The sequence below is a fragment of the Lactuca saligna genome, chromosome 1 (genome assembly GCF_052625555.1).
Source record: "Lactuca saligna cultivar CGN05327 chromosome 1, ASM5262555v1, whole genome shotgun sequence".
NCBI classification, from domain to species: domain Eukaryota; kingdom Viridiplantae; phylum Streptophyta; class Magnoliopsida; order Asterales; family Asteraceae; genus Lactuca; species Lactuca saligna.
Genome location: NC_136417.1, coordinates 145630029 through 145652908, shown reverse-complemented (window position 1 = coordinate 145652908; position 22880 = coordinate 145630029). Strand labels below are relative to the sequence as shown.

The window sequence follows — 22880 nt, the reverse complement described above, 5'->3', positions numbered from 1 at the left end:
CTTAGCCCGGCTAGAATGTCAGGCCCTTTGGTTAGGCGCGAATCTGTCGTGTCGTCCTAGGCACGTCATCAATGAGTTTTTAGATAGAACAGTGTAAATACCTGCAGAGGTCGGCTTAACCTTGCCGTCCTTTATGTCTTTCAAGTACTTGGGGCATCTTCTCTTCCAATGCCCTTTGTCATGGTAGTAAAAGCAAGTAGCCTCCTTCAGATCAGAGGTAGGAGGAGCTTTAGAACTAGATTTTCCTTTAGGGTCATTGCTTGATGACCTAGCATGAGACTTTCCCTTCCTATTCTATTTTAAGGGAGCTTTCCTCTTCTTCCCCTTCCCTTTCCTTATGGCCAAGACGGGCTCAGCAGCACTAGGATTGGAAGCAATATTGTTTCCCTTCATCCCACTTTCAGCAGTTCTTAGCAAGCTTTGTATTTGACTCAATGTAGTTTCCTCCTTGTTCAGATGATAAGTCATAACAAACTAATCATAACAGCTAGGTAATGAGTGCAACACTATGTCAATAGCATATTCCTCATCGAAGTTAACATTGAGCTTCAACAAATGATCCACATAATGTTTCATGCGTTGCAAGTGGGTCATGACGGACTCTCCATCCTTCATCTTGCTAGTAATGAGTGACTTAACTATTTCGTACCTTTCTTGACGGGCTCGTTGATAGTACTTTTCCATCAAGTCCTTGCACATCTCATAAGGTATATAGTCCTCATAGAACCATTACAGCTCGGGAGTCATAGAAGCCACCATGATGCATGCCACTTTGGTAGCATCATTGCAATGTCTCCTATATTCAACAATTTCTTCGGGAGTAGATTTAGTTTCATCAATCTCATTCAGCTCCTTTTCGAGAACGTATTCCTTGTCCTCGAACCTCAAGGTCATTCTGATGTTGCGGATCCGATCATTGAAATTAGAACCATCAAAGGTGACCTTCGAGCAGATGCTCAAGAACGAGAAATGGTTGGAGTTGTGGTTGGAGGAACCGGAAGCATCGTTTGAAGTTGACATCTGGAAAGGAAAAGGATAAGATTTGATTAGATAAGAAAATCCTTAATATAACACCCAAATGAAATATTAAGGCTAGGATCCAACTAAATAATTCACAATTCAGAAGAGGGATGTCGTAATCCAATTTGAAATTATTTAAAGGTAGGTAAATGACGATTTACCAATTTCACCTCCACGAAAATGAAATTTTAAGCGAATTTATTTTAGATGAAATTCCTAGATCTTTTGAGATTCATTGAACTATTCAATGGCATGTTTAATCTCGATTATGCCCTTTCCATTTGTGACTGGAGAACCGAGGATTACAAACAAGGTGTGAATACCCATGCAAATTAGCTTGGTACTCTCGATGTCATTTATCATCTAATTAATGTGCCGATTAACCACATATGCTACATTAATCAATGATAATTTACGAGTTACCCATTGCCACCCTTTATTAGTCCATATTATTGTGTGGGTTAACCATACATGCTCCACTAACGACTTTTATAAAGTGCAATGTGTAGTTTCATGGAGTAACATCAAATTCACATTTTCCTAAAGTAACTAAGATTGGGAATTTTATAAAAACATTTAGTTACTTTATATATTTCATTATACTTATTAATGGGAATTAAGTGTCCTATCAAACACGTTCGGCTAACGACCATCCACTAGTCAAGAGAGCGGTGGGTAAGAGTGGATACCCAACAGCGGCCATTTTATAGGCCACTTCCTTAAACTCCCCTTATAGATCAGCTTTATGAATGACGCCTACTAACGGTAAGACTGACTTTTCTTATACATATATATATATATATATATATATATATATATATATATATATTAACTTTTAATTTTACAATATATATAAGGGTGTATTTTAAACTTTAAAAATACTAGGGTTCTAAATTTAAATTTTCAAAATTAAACTTTTTAATTTAATTTTAAACTTTAAAACCAATGGTGTATTTTTAAAACTTTTCAAAAATACTAGGTTAAATTTTTAATAATTAAATTAATAAATTAATTTTATCTTTATCAAAAACTTTAACCCAATCATGAATTCATGATAAGGATACAAAATTACTGATTAAAATATCCAATTTTAAACCATTAAAACGAATTTAAGGTAATTATCCTAATCAATCTATGAGACAATTATCAAAACCAAAAATTTAGGATCTGACAATCTAACTTGTCGAGTTTGGGCAATGCTACTTTATGACTCAAACCCTAGCCTCCTTACCAGCCTCTCAACCTAAGAAAACCCTAGAGACCCTCTTCATCCTTGTGTGTTTTGGCCTTGTGAAGCTTACTTTGGTGATTTGGAGCTTGGAAGAAGAAAAGAGAAGTTGGAGAAGAAGAACTTGAGTATCTTGAGCTCAAGGATCTGAGATTATCTCACCATTTGGCACTCAGTGGAGGTATACAACTTTCAACTTTCTTTATGAATGCTTTGATCTAGTCTAGTGATGTTTTGGGATCATTTTAGTCCCAATAATGGATCTTTATGACTCAAGTTCATTTCTATGCCAAGGGGTGCCACACATAGTGATATACAAGTCCCATAAGTAGTAAAGTTTCGATCTTTAAGGCTCATTTGTGACTATGCATGAGATCTAGTCATCTTCATGGAAGTTAGTTGTTATATTCCAAGTTTGGGTTTATTTGGTGGGTTGCAAGCCACCAAGTAGTCAACTTTATGAGTTAAGACATGCTAAGGGACTCATATATGTAATATGGGCTTAAGGTCTTAATTGAATAAGCACCTTTGAAGTTTGATGGCTTAACAGGATAGTACGTTGGGCGTAAACGCCAGTACGTGTAGCATACAAGCTATACGCGTAATGTGCAGAGGAGTAGGCTCAACGTACTCTCGGGTTTTGGGCTTTGCGACGTTTGGGCTAATCTTTGGGCTTAGCAGTTATTGGGCCGAAATGGGCCATCAGAAGTTAGATAATAGACCAAGGACATGTTTGGGCTTAAGGGAAGGCCTATTTGAGGAGTTGGGCACAATGTATAAAATTGGACCATTATTAGGCCTTTAGTGGGCTTGGAAGTATTAGAAGGAATTAGGGCTAGGTTATGGTCCAAATTAGATCAGGGGGTAAAATAGTCATTTTACCCTAAGAAGGATTATTGGATTTTGACTAAGTGTTATTATGATAATGATAGCCGAGGAGTCGCCAGAGCAGCCGATAGAGATTCCTTACCGAGAGGTTCAGCAACCAGCTTTGCGAGGTGAGTTTTCCTTTAGTATGAACGGGTCTAATGCACCAATGTTGGGTCGTTTATGTATGTTAGCGTACGCCGGACTTAGGTCCGATCCCAAGGTTAGCCCGATGTAGATTATATGTTTCCAGACTTCGGTCCGATGCCGGGGCAAGCCTGAGGAATGTTTGTATGCTTGATGTTTTCGTGATTCTTGCATGTGTAATTTTTATATGTTCCAGGCTTCGGTCCGATGTCGGAGCAAGCATGAGGAATGTTTAGTTTATATGTTATGTGTTATATGTTCCAGACTTCGGTCCGATGTCGGGGCAAGTCCGAGGAAGATTTAGCTTATATGTTATGTTATGTGTTTATGTTATATGCTTGTTGATTATGTTATATGTATACCGGACTTCGGTTCGATGCCGAACGGGGACCGATGTCGGACTTCGGTCCGATACCGGGCGGGGCCCGATGCTGGATTCGTCCGATGCCGGGCGGGGCCCGGTGTAGTGGGTTAGGCCCAATGTATGCTATTATGTGATTATGTGTATGGTATGTGGTAGTTTGGGGGGACTCACTAAGCTCCGTGCTTAAAGTTTTCAGTTTTTGGTTCATGTACTTCCGCTAGCAAGGCACACACCACAGTTTTTAGCCTGGGATGATTTACTTTGATGTTTTGTCACATGATTTTGATATATTGACAGTTGTTTATGATATTTTTCGAGATATACGACTTATGCTTTTATATGATGAATGACACCTATGGTTTTATTATATTTTAAAACGAAATTTTTAGGACTATCTTTTTGGGATGTTTCAAAAATAATCCAAAAAATTAGCACAAATAAGCATATTATACATCGTTCAGCAGTCCACTAAAAACATTCTTTAAGGAATCAACCGTCCAAAAAAACAGCATGCCTACAAAAACACTACATATCCATATCTTCATCTGAGTATACCTAACTGAAATCATATCAAACAAATCGAAAACCACATTAAAGGACACTCGAATTGATGTTAAAAAAAACTGAAAATAAGATGAAATTTTAAAATCGAACTACATCATATTTGGATGTTCATCTCCATACAAAAATTGAACCATATCAAGTTCATGTGGCAAAGGGGGTGGCATCGGTTATTCAAACTTTGTAGGTTTCCATTTATGATCTTTACTTTTGATCTGGTGTGAAATGGTTGTCACTAAATGGATGGAGTTGGATTTGAGTTTATGATCTTTACTTCTAATCATGGTGGTGAATGGAGTTTTTCAATGATGGGTGCTTTAATTATATTTATATATATATATATATATATATATATATATATATATATATATATATATATATATATATATATATATATGAAATTTAAACCAGAAAGCGAAAAGTTTAAGTTAGTAATGGGAAGAAGAGATGGATTTATAATGAGCGATATGTGTTAAAGATAGTTGCAGGAGAAGGAGAGAAGACTAAGGAGGTGAAGGTAGCAGTCGGTTATAGATTTGGAAGATGTGTGTCCAGTGAAGGAGGCGACGAAGGTTGATATAAGCGGACGCTCGTGCGTAAAATGTAGAGTATAATTGAAAAGGTTGGGTTACTAATAGGTTTTATTTATGATTTTATAGAATTGCTCCCTATATTATTCAAAAGTGTCAATAAGAAGAAATAAAAATGGTATAATAGTCATTTTACAAATATTTAATGGCCATCTTAGACGGGAATCGCCTTAGAGACAACCGGTGTAATTTTTTTTGAAACCGCAATGAAACAAGCATGGCATGGGTGACTTAAAATAACATTTAATAAAACATTTTCAAAATAACTTTTATAGTTCAAATGTAGAAAACGGTCCCAAAACACCAGTTCCAAAATAGTTTAAGAAACACTAATTTTGCTAGAATGAACTTTGTTTTCTAAACGACCAGTTCGAGAAACAGAAGATTTGCTAGAATTAACTTTGTTTTTGAAACCCAGGTTCGAGAAACACAAGTATTGCGCAGCGGCTGAATGGATTCTTATTGATCAAAATAAGTTTTTTATCACCATCACTACCATCACCCATCACTATTGCTACCGACCACCAACCGCCACTGTCACCACCACATACCACCAATATCACCACTATCACCATCACTACTACCACCGCCACCACCACCAATACCACTACTGTCACATCCACCACTACTACCACCGGCACCACCGTCACCGCCACTACCACCACCACCACCTCCTCGCTACCACCACCATCACTGCATCCACCACCATCATCATTGTCGCCATCATCACCATCGTCGTCACCACCAATGCCACTGCCGCTACCATCGTCGCCACCACTACCATCACCACCACCACCATTGTCGCTACTAGCCACCACCGTTTAAATTTTACTATTTTTATAATTTATATAATGTGTATTTACATATAAGTTAGAAAATAAAGTAAAATTAAACATAATCCGTAAAAAAAAAAATCATAATTTCAAATTTCATTTCCTGTAACAATCTTCGAATTAATTCCAACAAACATAATACAAAATTGGATTAGATTTTTTTTTTTTTTTTTTTTTTTCAATTCCAATTTCAATTCTTTCTTCCAACCAAACGCGCATAAATATTTACTCAAAAGTCAAAATAAAAGCAAATCCAATATTCCTATCTAAGGAGTCCCACGACTTCCCCCTACGTTCGGTAGGGATCCTCTAAAAGCACCGATGCTTCCCACTCGTCTGCTTCTTCCTCTTGCTTACGTATGTAATTTCTTCTCTTTCTCTTTCTCTTTCTATCTGGGGATATTTGCTCTTAATTTTTCCTTTTGATTTTCTTCAGGCTCCATTGAAGTCATCACATTTAAGCTGTCTTCGACCTTATGGACGGTATTTTTCTTTACCACTCCCTCCCCCTTTTCATTTTCATAGCAATTGTTTGCTTTTCGATTTTACGGATCGACAAATCTAAGCAATAATCGCTTCTATTTATCAACAATGTGTGCAATTCGAATTTGCTTGACATTATGAGTATACTGTGGAAAGATGTATAGACTGTCTCTTTTCGTTTGCTTTTTGTGTAAAGTTAAGAATTGTGTGATGGAACTGGGGAAGGAATGGAATGTGTCATTCTATTGGAATTAAAAAACACTCTTTGCTCAATGGAATTGGAATAGATTGGCTGAAGGATTGTGATTCTTTCAAATGTTGCTAACATTCATTCCTTAGCCACAGTTACGAGGCCCTTTTTTCTTGATTTCTTGTTTTCGCTGTGAATTGATTTTTTATGAATAAGTTATAAGTATATCTTTTTGTGGAGTTTCATAATTCTATGAAGAGCTTTTTGTGCATACAGCTCAAGTGCTCATGTAGCTGAATTACTACCAGATTTAGTGGAAATTTCTTTAAGTAGAGCTATTCTTAATGGATTTAGGACATTCTGTAGTAGTAGCCAAGGTATGTTTCTTTTTTCCCCTAATAAATGATGTTTAAATTTTTTTTTTCGAGAAAATGACAGAAAACATTTGAAAATGGAAGTAAAAATTAGCGAAAGAAGATTTTCCACTTTTCCCCATTAATTGTAGAAAAAACAATGCCTTGTGATGTTCATCTTTCCCTTTCTGCTTGGTGCTATATAAATACAAGAGAGGTTTCCCTTTTTAATATTATTTCATATACTTATTTTGTTGTTCTCTCCATTTAATATATGTGGACCATTCTCTTTCTTCCAAAAAGTTGACTTGTATGAAATTTTATTAGATATTAAATGTTTGTTATTAATTATTAATGTCAGATTTGTCACTTAAAAAATGTGTCCCATGCAAGAAGAAGGATTTGAGTCCTATGACAGAGGGGAATGCCAGTGAGTTGAAACCTAAGGTTTGCTTATTTATCTGTTTTTGGTATTTTTTTTTTTGTTTTCTAGAATTTGTGAAAATAATATTATGTTTCCATTCATTTAGGTGCCTGAATGGGAATTGGTAAATAATGGTGGCATAATGAAGCTCAGAAGGAATTGGAAAGTTAAGAATTTTCTTCAAGGATTGGAGTTTTTTAAGGTTGTTGGTGACTTGGCTGAAGCCGAAGGTCTCTCTCTCTCTCTCTCTCTCTCTCTCTCTCTCTATGTGTATATATATATATATATATATATATATATATATATATATATATATAATTTTGACTTCAACAATCTCCTATTAAGAGGCTAATGGTTCTGTGGTAGATGGCTGGAATCGGAATTCAATTCCATTCCAGCCTGACAACGCATTGGATAATAGAATGATTTTGGAAGGAATGGAATTTGTTAAAGAAATTGGAATCTGAAGGAATTCAAATTGGAAGGAATCGTAATCTAGCACATGTTTGGTTGATAGGAAATGGAATAGAATTCAATAATAAAGATTATATAAATTTTAAATTTTAATAATATATTTAGATATTTTTTGGTTTACGAGGGTATTTTGATCTTCTAATAAAAAAAATGGAAGATGTCCTCTTTTGTTTGTGTACGCGTTATATTAATATTTTATATAAAGATAATTATATTTCTTATAAAAACTCTCAGTTTGCACAAACGAATTTTATTAACAATTTATTAAATAAGTTCATGTTCATTATATTTTGTTCTAAATGGTCAAAGTAAAATTGAAATTTTAAATATGTTGATTGTGCATATATTTTCTATAGCTTTTATGAAAGGGATAATGACTTGAAAGGGTAACAAACTTTCGACTTTTGTCACATTTAGTCACTAAACTTTTTTTCGTTATCTATTTGCCATTGAACTATTGAAACTGTTCACATTTTACCCTTATGACCGGCAACAGCCGGTCATAAGGGTAAAATGTGAACAGTTTCAATAGTTCAATGGCAAACAGATAACGAAAAAAAATTTAGTGACTAAATATGAACAAAATCGAAAGTTCGTTTCCCTCTAAAAAGTTCAATGACTAAATGTGAACAAACCTCCTCTTGTATTATGTTTTAGCAAATTATTTATTTTTGTTAAATTGTAGCAAAATTAGTTGATGAAGAAATTTATGAAATAAAAAAAACAAAACAAAACCCTGAAAATATATTTAAAAAAAAAAACAAAAAACCAGAACCGAAATAAAAAACCAATGGTTTGACATTTTCCGAAATAAAAAATCAAAATTTCCAATCTGATTTTGGTTTTACAAAAAAATGAACCATTCTCACTGATGTGAATTATGACCATTGGTTTGGCATGCGAAATTTGTGACATCCCATGAATACGTAGTTACAACATCGTCTGAAATCGTAATTCATAGTAAGGGGTTAGAGTATCACCACATGAATACGTAGTTATAACATCGCATGAACTCGTAATTCATCCCCTACAGGTTATGGGTCTGCTGGTGTTTCCACTGGGTTGTCTAGAATAGTCTGTGGTCGCCATCTATACTCTGGTAGATGACTACATTGCCACATTGTTGGTAAAGGTTATGGTATCTCCTTTCATCCTACATCACATATTCATCATCATCTATTTACCTAATTATCACCACCTTTCTATCATCACCTATCTCTCATCATTTTATTTCATCACACACCAACTATTTCATCTACCCATGTTTCATCCGCTACATATTTGTAGATATAAAATAAATATACCGTTTAAATCTTTTAAAACATGTATAAAATCGTTCATCCAGTATAGACATCAAGTATTCAAATAATATACACACATAGCACGTAATTTATATAAAATACTTCATATCTATGTGTAAGATGAAGGTAATTATATATACCATAAATGCTTCCTAACTTTGAACCCCAAGGTTTACCTACTAAAGCTTCATATTCTCGGCTCTCTGAACCTAGAAGGGTCCAGATCTATCACACCAAAAAGCTCAAGATAGCTCTTCCTCTCACTCTACACACTCAAGCTCGCTAGGGTTCTCACTTATGGGAAAGGTAGTCGCAATTGAAGGCCATAAATGCCTTTAAATCTGGCTCGAGCCCAAAGATTTAGGGTTTCCGCCAACAGCGCGAACTCGTCGAGTCGCCTCACCGACTCGTCGAGTCCATTCATTAATCCGAGTCATCAGTCGCGACCTTACTCGACGAGTTGAGGCGTCAACTCATCGAGTCTTTCTTCTTAACTGAAAAGAAAAATACTTAAATGATGATACCTGGAAATCCGGATATTACATTTTATTTTTTTTATTTCATAGATTTCTTCATCAACAAATGTTGCTACAATTAAACAAAAATAAATAATTTTGCTAAAACATAATACAATAGGAAGTTTGTTCACATTTAGTCATTGAACTTTTTAGAGGGAAATGAACTTTCGATTTTGTTCACATTTAGTCACTAAACTTTTTTTCATTATCTATTTGCCACTAAACTATTGAAACTGTTCACATTTTACCCTTATGACCGGTAACAGCCGGTTATAAGGGTCAAATGTGAACAGTTTCAATAGTTTAATGGCAAATAGATAACGAAAAAAAGTTTAGTGACTAAATGTGACAAAATTCGAAAGTTCGTTACCCTTTCAAGTCATTATCCCTTTATGAAAACTTTGTATTTGCATAAAGAGATTAATATGTATTTTTTTTTAATTCATAACTTTGAGTAATTATATCTAATTTGTTTTGAAATTACCATTTAGGTCATCATCCAGATCTTCATCTTGTTGGATGGAACAATGTGACAGTTGAGATATGGACACATGCTTGTGGTAATCTTTTAATCTTTTAACTATAATTTTTATATAAATTCTTAATGAATAAAGAAAGATTTAACATGAGAAAACAAAACAAAATAGGGTGTCAATTGGACAAAATTTGCAATTTTGTGTCCCACACAAAAAGGTGGGACATGAACTCACTCTCAAACTCTTGTTTGTGCAAAAGACGTGAATGTCCTTATCCTCGTCATAAAAAATAGCTCTAGAAAGCTCCCAACTTTATGCCATGTTACACATGATTAGACAAGTTTTTAGGGCTATCTTTTTTATAAGAGTAAATTACTGAAATCGTTCCTATGGTTTGGTCAAAATTACATGTTTGATCCCTAACTTTTTTTTTGCACTTGGATCGTCTCTGTGGTTTGATTTTGTTACGTTTTTCGTCCCTCTGGTTTGGTCAAAATTGCGTGTTTGGTCCCTAACTTTATGTATGTAAGGGACGAAAAACGCAACAAAATCAAACCACAGAGACGATCCGAGTGCAAAAAAAAAAGTTAGGGACCAAACATGCAATTTTGACCAAACCATAGGGACGATTTCAGTAACTTACTCTTTTTATAATGAGGATGAGGAGAGGGCATTTACGTCTTTTGCACAAACAAGAGACTAAGAGCGAATTCATGTTCCATCTTTTTTGGTGGTAAAAAAAAAAAGTTGTAATTTTTATCTCATTGACATCAGTCTGAGTCGTGGTCCAATGCACACCAAACTTGGGGACTAGGGGCAAAAGTGTCTTTTGAGTAAGGTTGTTGTGCTACGTAACAAATGAGGCATTGGGGCAAAAACTTGTAGGCTAAACGAGAATTCTTTTTTTTTTTTTTTGCATAAAATATATGCAAAATTCATATTGTAAATGTATAAATTAGTTATGAAGGAGTAATGATGAACATGATGGTCACTTTTGGACAGGTGGGCTCACAGAAAATGATTTCATACTCGCTGCAAAAATCGACAAGCTACCCCTTGAATCTTTTCTTCGGCGAAAATAACTTTGGAGTTTTTTTTTTCTCTTTTTTTTTTTGGGAGTAATAATGGCTGATGTGGTTTCTTTGTGTTATTTTGCTACAAGATTATATGCTCTTTCAGCTTATAAAGGTTTAATCACAGAAAAAGTAGAATTACTTGCTCTTTAATTAGTCAAAATGCTGCAAGGGTTTAATCTTACTTAATCGATACAGTGGTAAGAGCGGGTTTGATTTCATGACCTTTGCTTTAGTAGCAGCCTATAACTGATATAAATATGAATTTCAATCTATACAAATCACGCACTGAATGTACATTAAGCATACACACACACAAATTACTTCATGTTTGTCTTGTAAAAAACGATTACATATAAAAACATTAAGTGAATGTCTATAAAAAACAGGGACATGTTAGAGAATAGAGGGGCATTCTTCAATGATTTTATATATCTAAAAGACATTTGTATATAAATAAATAGTTGACAAAACCAGATATGAAAATCTTTCTTTACATATTTCTGGTGTTTGCATTCAGAATGGCATTAAAGTTGTGACCACATATGGATTTATAGAGCTAGTGAAGAAAGGGTGATTTTACCCTAAATGTCCACTTTGTACAGATTCCAATATATCTCGTGTGCATTTTTCATCACACCACCTAAGAGATAGATGTTCTGCTTCATATATTCCACCAATTCATCTCTCATACTAACCAGCTTCTTAGGAGTGACTTTGCTATAGTTGATAGAACCCTTCGTGCCTAGATCAGGACAGAGACTCTTAGCTAGCTCATTAAGTTTACTAGGAAGTAGATTATAGGAATCCCTGAAGCAGAATAACATCTTTTTACCCGAATAGACAGGTAACTCATAAAGCTTGTTATTCCTCATCAAAGGTTTGAGCTTGTATTTCAGGTGGTTACATGCGAGGTGCGTTAGCAAGAGAATACCATTGAATCTAGAAAAGTTGTGGAAGTAAATAGTTTTTAATGACTTGCGTTTTTTAACTAGAGCAGAGATCCTTAATACCAAGTCAAAAAGCACCTTCTCACTCCTTTTTTCAAACTCCGTCGGATACAATATATAGTAGTCTTCGCTCACAATATATAGTAGTCTTCGCTAAAGTACAATATATAGTAGTCTTCGCTAAAGTAGGTCTCGATCAGCATATCATTTATATGTTTACCAGGAAATACCATCAAGAGACCAGCTGCATAAGGCTTATGATAATTCTTATCATCCAGTAGCGTCTCGACAGGCCCGGTCCAGACGGTGGGCAACCCGGGCGGTCGCCCAGGACCCATGTCTCCAGGGGGCCGAAAATTTTGGAATATATGGTATATATAGCGAGAGAAAATAAATCAACTTATCTAAAAAAACTAGGAAAAATATTTTTCTTTAAATTAGTGGTTTTTGTAATGTTGTGGCCATATTTTTGCATTTTAATATTAATAGCAAATTTTATAACAGCTTATCTATCTTCGACTTTAGGGGCCCATTTTTTCTTTTTGCCCTAGGCCTACTATATTTTTGGACCGGCCCTACGTCTCGAGGTTGGATACAATGAAGGGTCTCTGCTTAATGTTACATTCCTTTAACGCGGGGATAGATTTTCGGCGTCTACTTTGTCGGAGTTTCCTTGCTGTTAGAGCATCGCTCTCGGTTAATCCCTCTTCGGTATTATTAGAGACCTCTAAAAGAACAGAACGAAGTAAGTTCTATCTTTCTTCTTCAGATAGGGTTGGCCTCTCCAGCTTTTTATCATGTTCCATATAGACTCTGATAGTGACTCGAACTATTTCATCCCCCTCATAAATTCCTGAAGATTTTAAAATGAATTTATAGAGCTGAGAATAGACCCATTTTTTAGGAAGCAAATTACCACCCTTCTCAGTCAAGGGGATAGCAGTACCTATTGAAAAAGTTATCTCCTCCCCGTAAGATCGTAGTGTGGTAAGTAAAATCTCAAATTTTACGTAACCTCTGAGGGATGTGTAAGCAAACTGGTGTAAGAGATCCATTATACATAGAGCATGTAGATCCACATCATTAATAGAAGGTTTAGGCTCGCGGAAGCTATGACTAGCTATGATTTACCATCTATGCAAATCCTGCACCCATGTCCTTTCTATACTAGCAAAGACGCGATTCAAGAACTTGTCAATATATGCATTGTATGTACAGTATGCCCTCGTGTGTATGATGTTACCTGTGGAAAACATTCTTTCTATGCTCTTACTAGTTCATATGTTGTTACCTGTGGAAAACATGGTTTGTATGTTGTTACTTGTTAAATACATTGGCTTTTTCTTTTTCTTTAATAGTACGTGCTATATAAGGGGAGCTCGGACTTTCTCTTCATCATAGAAATGAAATCCTCATATTTCTTTTTATGCAAACGACAATACTCTCCGCATACAAGACGAGTATAGGCATCGTAAGAGTTCAAATAATCTGGATCTTATCTTCCCATATTTTCCTCTTAGAATAATAAAGGTGTATGTCTGATGGGATATTTTCTTCCAAATAATACTGTAATGAATCTATTGGGATTACATGATCCATATGAGAATCTGAGATTTCTCCATCATATTTTACAGAAATATGTTTCATGACATTCAAATAAATGAACTCATTTATGATTCTTAGAGGACGCCCCAGACTAATAATTGCATTATTATAAATACCAGCAATTTTTTTTTTGCTATGATACGTAGAGCTTATAAAGTTGTCGTGAACAGTATAGATAGGTACTTTATAATAAAGTAAATGTTCTACCACTTTCATAGCAATATATGCATCCTTCTTATGGATGAAGTTGACAAACGATAAGATCTCTGTCTTCCTGCGATCTTGTGTATCAGTAGCTACTCTCAGAGTTACTTGATGTCTTTTCTTATGTAATTTATCATAAACCCATATATGGATTGGTTCCATCTTCATATAGTCCTGGATTGTTAGAATGTTCTCTACCTCATAGCGATCACTAACTACCTCATAGCGATCACTAACTGAGGCAACCCAGCCCAGCCTATACTACGGATCAAACAGATAAAACATTCCATGTTATGAAACCTATCTTTCCAAAACTCAAAGCACAGTTTCGCAATCTGAAAGCACTCCTTCGGTGTCAAGGATCTAGATACTCTCCTTTATATCGTGATCTGTGCTCATAACCAATGTTTTAAAACTCGGGTTTTTAGTTGACCCGGTGTGATGACCGGTTCACGGTTCAACCGGTTGAACCGCCGGGTCAACCCGAATTATGATCTTTTTCAATTTTTATATATTTTTATTTTTCCGCATAATGCATAAACATATAAAACTAATAATTTGATGTCTACAAAGTTTAAACACTGAAAAACATTGAAAAAACCGCAAATGACTCGTTGTTTTGGCGTTCGGTACTGGTATCCAACTATCCAAACCCTATCAAAACGGGTCAATCTGATTTTAATCGGTTCAACATAAGCGGTTGAACTGCCGTTTAGGGGAAACCCGACCGGTTCGATCCGATCCGTAATTTTACAAAAAATCATTCTCAATTGACCCACCTTCTACCCCGGGTCACGGTCCAACCGGTTGAACCGGCCGGATCGACCCGGGTTTTAAAACATTGCTCACAACCGTCTTCCTATAGATTATAGGCATAAAGATCGATTTCACTATCTTTCTATCGAGTACCTCCACAAGGGTTTCGGAGAGATTACTATCTTCTACTTTTTTCACTATATAAGATTTCAGTTCACACAAGATAGATAGATAAATATCTTCTATTTCACCTTTAGGAGATTGAATTATATTCATCTTCCTCGCCATCCATTCATCCAGCAAGAAATAAGACATGATTTGATACGCACTAGCTGAAGCATCGTGGGCAATAGATATGAGCATAATAGATTCTATATTACTATAATAGACTGGTAGAAAACTAGATAAGAACTAAAACGGATGTTTAGCCTTCACAGCATGCTTGATCAAACTCTTCGCACTTTCCGACTCTGATAGTGAGAAATCTCTTCGGGAGACACCATCCTCCAGCATTAGTGCGGTGGTTTTGTCCTTAAACCAACTCAATGCACCCTTGTCAAACTTGAAGGACTGAAATTTGAAGCATGTAGCAACTACAACAACCCTGAAGTCTAACTCTCTAGATTCCACAAATTAGATAGATCAAGCGTGTGGAAGTGTAAGACTCCACAACGGTAGATTCTACCCCGGAAATCCAGAAAGGCTGGTAAATAAAATGAATAACCTTTAGTCAAATATCATTTTCTCATAACGAGCACGCTAAAGTAGGGAACACCATATGGATTTATAGAGCAACATAACCATATGCATATATATGATTTAGGCACAAAGTTAATGTTAATACATACATAGGTTGTTAAAATTGAGATAGAATACAGCAGCATAGCAAGCCACTACTGCTTATTTTAATAATTGCAACAAATATTATTTCTCAACTCTCAAGCAGCTGCATCAACAACACTGTCCCCCTTCTCCACAAAAGTTTCAAGATATTCTTTCCTGCATCATTTTCATTAAAAAAAAATTAACAAAACTTCGATAGAATGTTTTTGACGATAAATAAAAATAAACTAAAATAAAATAAATACCTTGCAGGCAAGTGATCATGTGGTCGATTAAACGGAGTCCAAATTGGGTCACCAACAAAAAGCCGCATTGCCTGCCAACAAAATTAAACAACAATTACTCATAAAATAAATAAATAATCATAATTTTAATAATTAATGAACTTTTTTTTTTTTTAAATTTTACCTTGATGTAGTTATCTGAATCAAGTGTGAAGCGATGATAAATGCCAGCTGGCAACACAATCATGCCGCCTTTCTTAACCCAAACGCGAATCCAAGCATCATTTTTATCTCTCACATCGAAGTATCCTTCAAAAACAACAATTTTAAAATAAATAAATAAATAGAACACAAAAATAAATAATTAGTAATTAGTAATTAGTAATTACCACTTCCAGCAACACAATAGCGGATCTCCTCATCAGTATGAAGATGCTCTTCAAAAAAGCTTTTGATCTTTTCTTCATAATTTGGAAGCTTTTCTGGCCGAATGTCACAGAAATCCTGAAAATTGTAATTATTTAATTATGACTAATGAGTTTTTTATTTAAAAAAAATACTAAATTGAAGATAACAAAAGCTCAATGAAACCCATGATTATATTGATTATAATAAAGAAATATATATTTACTAGTTACTTATAGAAAATAAAGATGCATTTTAATTAATATCATGAAACTTTGTTTCATTAAAAAAATATAATATAATTAATGAATTAATTTAACACAAACCACATATGAGTATCCACGTGATTCACGGATTTTCTTCAGTTCTTCATCAGTTTCATAGTTATCAGCATCCAAACGCCAACTAAGGATCCCAAGTTCTGTGTCATTCACAAACTAATTTATTTATTTATGATTCTACACTTTCAAGAATTTATACAAAAAAGAAAGAAAAAAATTATATAATTTTTTTTTTCTTTTTACCTGCAAGTTTGTCTAGAGAAACAAATTCCTTTGGGTCTCTATGATGGGGAAGCCTTTGGTCTTCATTGCTATCATCCATATACCATGCTTGAATTACTTCCTCCCTCTCATCCTATTAACACCAAATTATTGTCAATCAGATTATTTTTGAGGATGAGGGTGAGGGCATTCTTGTCTTTTGAACAAACTGATACATCAATCACATATGTAAACTTTCATAATAATATCAGTTTAGTTACACATTATTATCCATTCTCTTTTTATAAAATTGACAGATGAATGATTAGTTTAGGAGAGAAGGAAGAATTGACAAATGAATATTATTATTAACTACCATGAGAACCTTCGTATGAGTATGATTACTAGTTTGGAGGAACTTCTTTGTATTTTCAACCTACGTCCTTGAAATATCATTTCTGTAGTTTTCCTCTCTTTTGACCAATAAAGATCCTCCATACGCTATCAAATCGTCTTTCATAGAACCAAAACTCATTGAGAATTGAGACCTAATGAATTCGATTACAGCTAAAATGTTTAACTACATGAGCCACCATTTACAAATTCATTTACGTATTGGCAAAACAGTGCAAATTTATGTAAATGATTCATGATTTATCAGAGAATTAGGAAAAACTGCAGGGTGAAAAAGTGCAACTCTTTCTATTATCTACCCTGATTACCAATTGGTTCGCTTAGATGAAATTGAAAATTCAGAATTCGTATCCTACAGAAGAGGAACTGTTCGTTGGGGAAATCAATCGATTAAAAGCAAGTATTCAGAAAATCAAGGATACCGAACTAACAGACGTGATAACGAAGAAGATTAGTAAGTACCTTGCAAGCAGAACCCATGGAATTGGATTGATTTTAATGGAAGGAAGAAACGAAAACGAATTGTTGAGCTTTGAACCTACGCTGGAAGACAAGAAACCCTAGTCAATTTTCCTCCCTCACAAATCATATATATACCAACGGTGTTAACTGGGGAAACTAACATTCATAAAATTCTATAAAAAAATTAGTTTCATCTATTTAAAATAATAATAAAATTTTATGAAAATGATTATTTATAAAATGATATGTCATCATATTTTTTTTCTGGACTTTGACCAACGAAAATTCCTTTTTCTAATATAAAATACCATGTATATCAACATTTACGAGTACAATTTATTAATATAAAGATGTCATATAAATGCTTTTTGTAATTTACTCTTTATTTAAAAGTTGCTTTGAAACTTAATATGAAAAAGTTATTTATTAATAAATAAATAAAATATATCTAAATAACTTTATCAAATATAGTTATTGATTGATATACGAAACAAACAATATAAAAAAATAAAAATAATGTATGGTAATGCGTTTCATGCCACCACCAAATAAGGAATAATATCCATACATTGAAATGCCCTTACTCTTCAAAATGATGATTGCTTTTAATCTTCAAAAGTGATGTGTCACTGGTTACGTCTAATTCTTTGAATGAAATGGCTAAACCAATTTTTAATTATAATTTTCTTTTTCAATTTTGAATATGCACGTAACAATTCATTTTAAGTTAAATTTAATTTTTATATAAAGTAACAACAAAAGTTTATTTTCAACCAATCTTTTCTCTACAAAATTGTGATAAAAATATTATAAAATGACAGCAATACATGGCCACAAATAAACAAAAATTAAAATCTTATTAGTGTTTTTTGTTTTTTTTTTTTGTTTCATATATCAACAATGCATCATCTAGAATAGAACTATTTGGGATAAACTAGCATCTATGTAACAAAATCATTGGTACATAAAAATCTAGGGTTTGTACGGTGCGTTTTGGTATGGTTTAGAGTCAAAGCCGCATTGCATGTTCGGTTTAAGATTTACAGAAACTGCAAACTTTGTCGCGAAGGTTCTAAGCTGCGTTATGCGGTTTAGTGCAGTGTGGGCAGTGTAACGCATAAATTTTTAACACAAAGTACTCCCAGATTTTTTTATAAAACATGAACCATTACATTCGGTTTACAATCGTATCACAAATCGGTACAAGTAGTTATTAAGAGAATCTGACAAGAATCTAGTGTAAGAATCCTAAGTTGGACGCTACTAACTCCACTTCCTTCTACACATCTATTTGAACCTAAAAGACAACAACAAATAGATAAACTACAAAGAGCTTAGTGAGCAACCTGCATAACACAACCGAAATTAGTTATACAACTAAATATATATCATCACATTCTCAATCGTACATTAAATGTCTTCCAATCAGTCAATACTCAATACAACATTTCTAACACCAAGTCTGTCATTTATCATTTATATTGGACTTATAGTCAAGCAAGTCATCATCAATTACACTCAACCTCTCCCCACTAATAATTAATAATTTATAATTCTTCTAATCAATATTTCTCTCCCTGACATTGAAGCCATTTAAACTTTCACAACAACATATTCTTTTGCAAATATAGTATTTTAATCATCAAGGTTACTATATATTTACAATTCTCCAAATGATAATATTACAACCACCAATGCTATCATCATAATATAATATTAACATACAAGCATTCAAGCATTCTCACAACCCCATGGTGTTACGGTAACTAAGACCACTACAAATAACAATTGTTGATACAGTAGTGTTACGGTCACCAAGACCACCACTAATATTAGTCTATGATATCATAGTCACTAAGTCTATCATGACTAATAATATTCATTTCTAGTGGTATTTCCAGCACCAAGCATACCATTACAATCCATACTTTCATCAAAGATCATATAGTAGTAATTACAACACTAAGCATACCACTAATAACCAATTCCCACACTATGGTAATTACAGCACAGAACATACCATTAATTTCATTCTGAGCAATCCTCAAGTATAGCGTTACTAACACCAAGTCTGCCATTGACTTGAATTTCTCTAATAATGATATTGCAGTCACCCATCTACTATACATTTTAAACATATGGACTCATAATATAATACTATTATTGCCATGATTCCATCAAAGTTATACGACCTCACTACTCTGTTTTATTGCATCATCACTACCTTAGTCTAACACATACTTATACACTAACGGTACATCAATATCCCATCGTACAACGGACGTACAATTTCATATATAATATAATGGAAGTATTCTCTAATACCAATTAATAGTTATTAACCAAACAACTTGTATGCAATCCACAATAATACTTCATTATATTAATTCTCCATTTCACATATCCATAAATGAATATACAAACATTCCATTATTCACATTCAATATAACTAGATTAATTATATAATCTACATAACTCATTCATAATGCAACTCAACCAATTCGTTACTCCACATAACAATAACCTCATATAATATTCAATTATATCAGTTTCCCACAACTCTCAACCATTCTCAAACCTTACAGGTTCTAATCCAATAATCCAAAAATCATAATATTGTATTTATTACAAAATTAGTGTAGTACAATAATAAACAAACATCTTGTGACATCCGTCAAATTTTGGTCAACAAAAGGCAACTAAGCGTAAATTAGGTTAAATGGGTGAAATGTAATTTTCATAACTTTCCTAATGTATTATTGGGTATTATAATACTACATAAGGTATTTCGAATCAATTATCGAGTAAACATTTTAATTACATATAAATAGCATGTTAGTAGCTTGAAAATGGGTCAAACACACAAATATTATTTCGGTATAAATAATATTAGTAACACAATGTATATGTGATCACATATCTATAGAAACATGGAACGTAATGTGACCTAGTATGTAGCTTCATACTCTTTCCCAGAAAAAAGGATCAAACACTGAGAAAACGAAAGGGATCGCATTTTAGCGCTCATATTTTATATAAGCTAATTGAAAAAAAATAGTTAAATTATAAGGTTTTAATATTATGATTTATAATAGCAAATAACATTGTTTTTATTAGTTGATATACCTTATAATATACTTAATTACACAACATTTTGTTACTACATTTTTATAAAAGCGTCAAGTTTTATAAAATAGTTTTATAAAATAGATGAAGATTTTATAAAAACCAATATGAGACAAATTATGATCTCTCTCTCTCTCTCAACATATCCATCTTATCCCAACATAATCATATCCTCTTTTATTGTAATAAAAAAAATCTTATTTTATATATTATAATATATATATATATATATATATATATATATTATAATCAAGAGAAATCTTACTTTATATATTATAATCAAAAGAAATCTTACTTTATATATTATAATCTAAAGAAATCATACTTTATATATTATAATTCAAAGTAAATCCTACTTGGAATATAATAATCTAAAAGTCTTAACCCTAGAATTTTATATTCAAAAGAAAGAGTGTTGCTACTTCCCCATGAAACCACCACCATCATATCCTCTCCTCTTTATAAAACTCGGCCAAGAGGCCTTTTCCCCACCCTCTCTCCATCTTCAAACTCTCTTACACTCCATCTAGTGATTCCAAGAACACCCAAGTTGTTTCCAAGCTTTTTTCAAGACTTTTGGTAAGTGTTTTCCTCCTAGTTTTCGAGATTTACCACCATCCATCATCATCTTTTGGTTATTTTTACTCATAATCTTGAATCAAAAACCCTAGGCAAGATCTTGAAGTTTGATATGTGCATAATTAGCCATATGTTTAGTATAGATTTTTATTCATTTTTAGCTAATTATGTGCATAATGTGGACAAAAGGTACTTAATAATGCTTAAATTGTGTTTTCAGTCCAGAAGACATGCTTGGAAGTAAAAAGGAATAAGGAGAAGCAATTAGAGACCAAAGAATGAAGAAAAAGGAAGACATCCACATCAACTTGGCGAGTCCATGGAGCTACTCGGCGAGTTCCAGAGAATATTCCCGAAGAAAAGTCAGGAATCCTTGTCGTACACGGATTTTACATGTCTACTCGGCGAGTTGGGGACCTACTCGCCGAGTTGCCCCTGTTTTGTGATAAGTATAAATATTGGATCTTATTCCGAATTAGAGACTTTTCTGGCTTTTTGGGAGATACGCCTGCGATTGAAGAACCCTTTGGAGACCTGAAGAACCCTAAACTTTGATCTTTTGAAGACTCAAGGCGAATTATATTATATTTTCCACTTAATCTTAGGATTGAATCATGTCTAGACTAGTTAAATTCGTTTTTGAGCTTGTTTCCACTGTAATCATGAGCTAAATTCGTATTGTTTCTGTTTAGGAAAAACCAAGTTACTCCTATGGTTTAATTATTACTTTTATTGATTGTTTATTGGTGATTTTATTAAATTAAGTTTGTTAAAGAACCTTATGCATTAACCACAACTATTTTCTATTAATTGGAAGACAATTAAGCTGCATGAACATCTCTTAGTTGTTAACCTCATATGTTTATATTCACATTTTATCATATGTCTAGGAATAATGAACATGAAACTAGGATTAATTAGAGAATAGGTAAATTAATGTGTGAGCTTGTTTGAGAAACCAACAAACAAGAGGTTAATTAAATCACCAACTTGATTAACCAATTACAAATCTTATTTAATCCAAATAATTGAACTAGTGAATTAATTAGTTTAAACAATTGGTCACTGCTTGAATTGATTAATTGTCTAAGGGTTAGTAATAGTGAACATGAATATAACCACTATAGTTGGTAACCAATAACAATTAATTTATCATTTTATTATACAAATAACCATAGGAGTGAATTGGTTGGACCTAAACAAGAATTCTTTATCAAATTGGGTGAATTTTTACTTGTTTTTAGTTGTTTAGTTAATCACTTGTTAGGTGATGTGTTTAAGTTTCTAGTCTTGTAAAACTAGAGAAAAACCTTTAATTTTATTACTTGTTTAGTTAAAATTAGTTATTAGTTTAATTTTCGTTCCCTGAGTTCGACACTCTACTTATCTAACTATACCACTAAAAGACATGTTCACTGCCTTTGTGTGCTAAATTTATAATTTAAAAGTAGGAATAAAACTAGTGCATTTTACACATATCAAAGTTCAAGAAGGTGTTGTCTCCTAAAGCTTGATTCCCACATCATCTTTCTCACCATTTATTTCCATCTTCTAGGGAAAGCATAAAAGGTGAGTTCATACCCCCTTTTCTAGTAGTTTCACTCATTTTACACTTTCGGGGGAGGTTACATGTCATGCAAACAAAATACATTTTCGACAATAACTTTACACAAAGGTCCTAGATCTAATATATGTTGGATAAAACTTTTAACCTTTGGGTAATACTATTTCATGCATTTTTATGTTCTTTTTATGAAGATATATACATATATTCATGTTTTCAAAGAAAGCACACAAGTCTTATTGTTTCATATGCACAAGTTTCTCATATTGGAGCTTTTGTAAGGTGGATAATATTATTACACACTGGATAAACACAAACTAACATTTTTTTTTACCAAAAGTCTAGTTTTGCAAGATTAAAACTT

The 22880-nt window shown here is 33.5% G+C and overlaps 2 protein-coding genes across 3 annotated transcripts; one reads left to right on the top strand and one right to left on the bottom strand.

The window, feature by feature from the left end:
• Nucleotides 1–5861: 5861 nt before the first annotated feature.
• Nucleotides 5862–11065, top strand: LOC145045226 (pterin-4-alpha-carbinolamine dehydratase 2, mitochondrial-like). Of its 2 annotated transcripts, XM_078993570.1 has the most exons (7): nucleotides 5862–5967; nucleotides 6047–6093; nucleotides 6560–6660; nucleotides 6998–7083; nucleotides 7167–7290; nucleotides 9845–9913; nucleotides 10832–11065. In XM_078993570.1, the coding sequence occupies exons 1-7, from the start codon at nucleotides 5932–5934 to the stop codon at nucleotides 10909–10911; spliced, it is 543 nt and encodes a 180-aa protein (XP_078849696.1). In that variant the 5' UTR covers nucleotides 5862–5931; the 3' UTR covers nucleotides 10912–11065. The 2 variants fall into 2 exon arrangements, with proteins under 2 accessions (XP_078849696.1, XP_078849700.1); XM_078993574.1 differs by lacking the exons at nucleotides 9845–9913; nucleotides 10832–11065 and adding an exon at nucleotides 8568–9568.
• Nucleotides 11066–15200: 4135 nt separating this feature from the next.
• LOC145045216 (acireductone dioxygenase 2) lies at nucleotides 15201–17397 on the bottom strand. The gene is made up of 7 exons (XM_078993562.1): nucleotides 17248–17397; nucleotides 16414–16525; nucleotides 16216–16310; nucleotides 15874–15988; nucleotides 15669–15793; nucleotides 15506–15576; nucleotides 15201–15416 (listed from the first exon to the last, which is right to left on the bottom strand). Exons 1-7 carry the CDS (start codon nucleotides 17263–17265, stop codon nucleotides 15356–15358), a joined length of 597 nt encoding a protein of 198 aa, XP_078849688.1. The 5' UTR covers nucleotides 17266–17397; the 3' UTR covers nucleotides 15201–15355.
• Between the last annotated feature and the right edge of the window lie 5483 nt (nucleotides 17398–22880).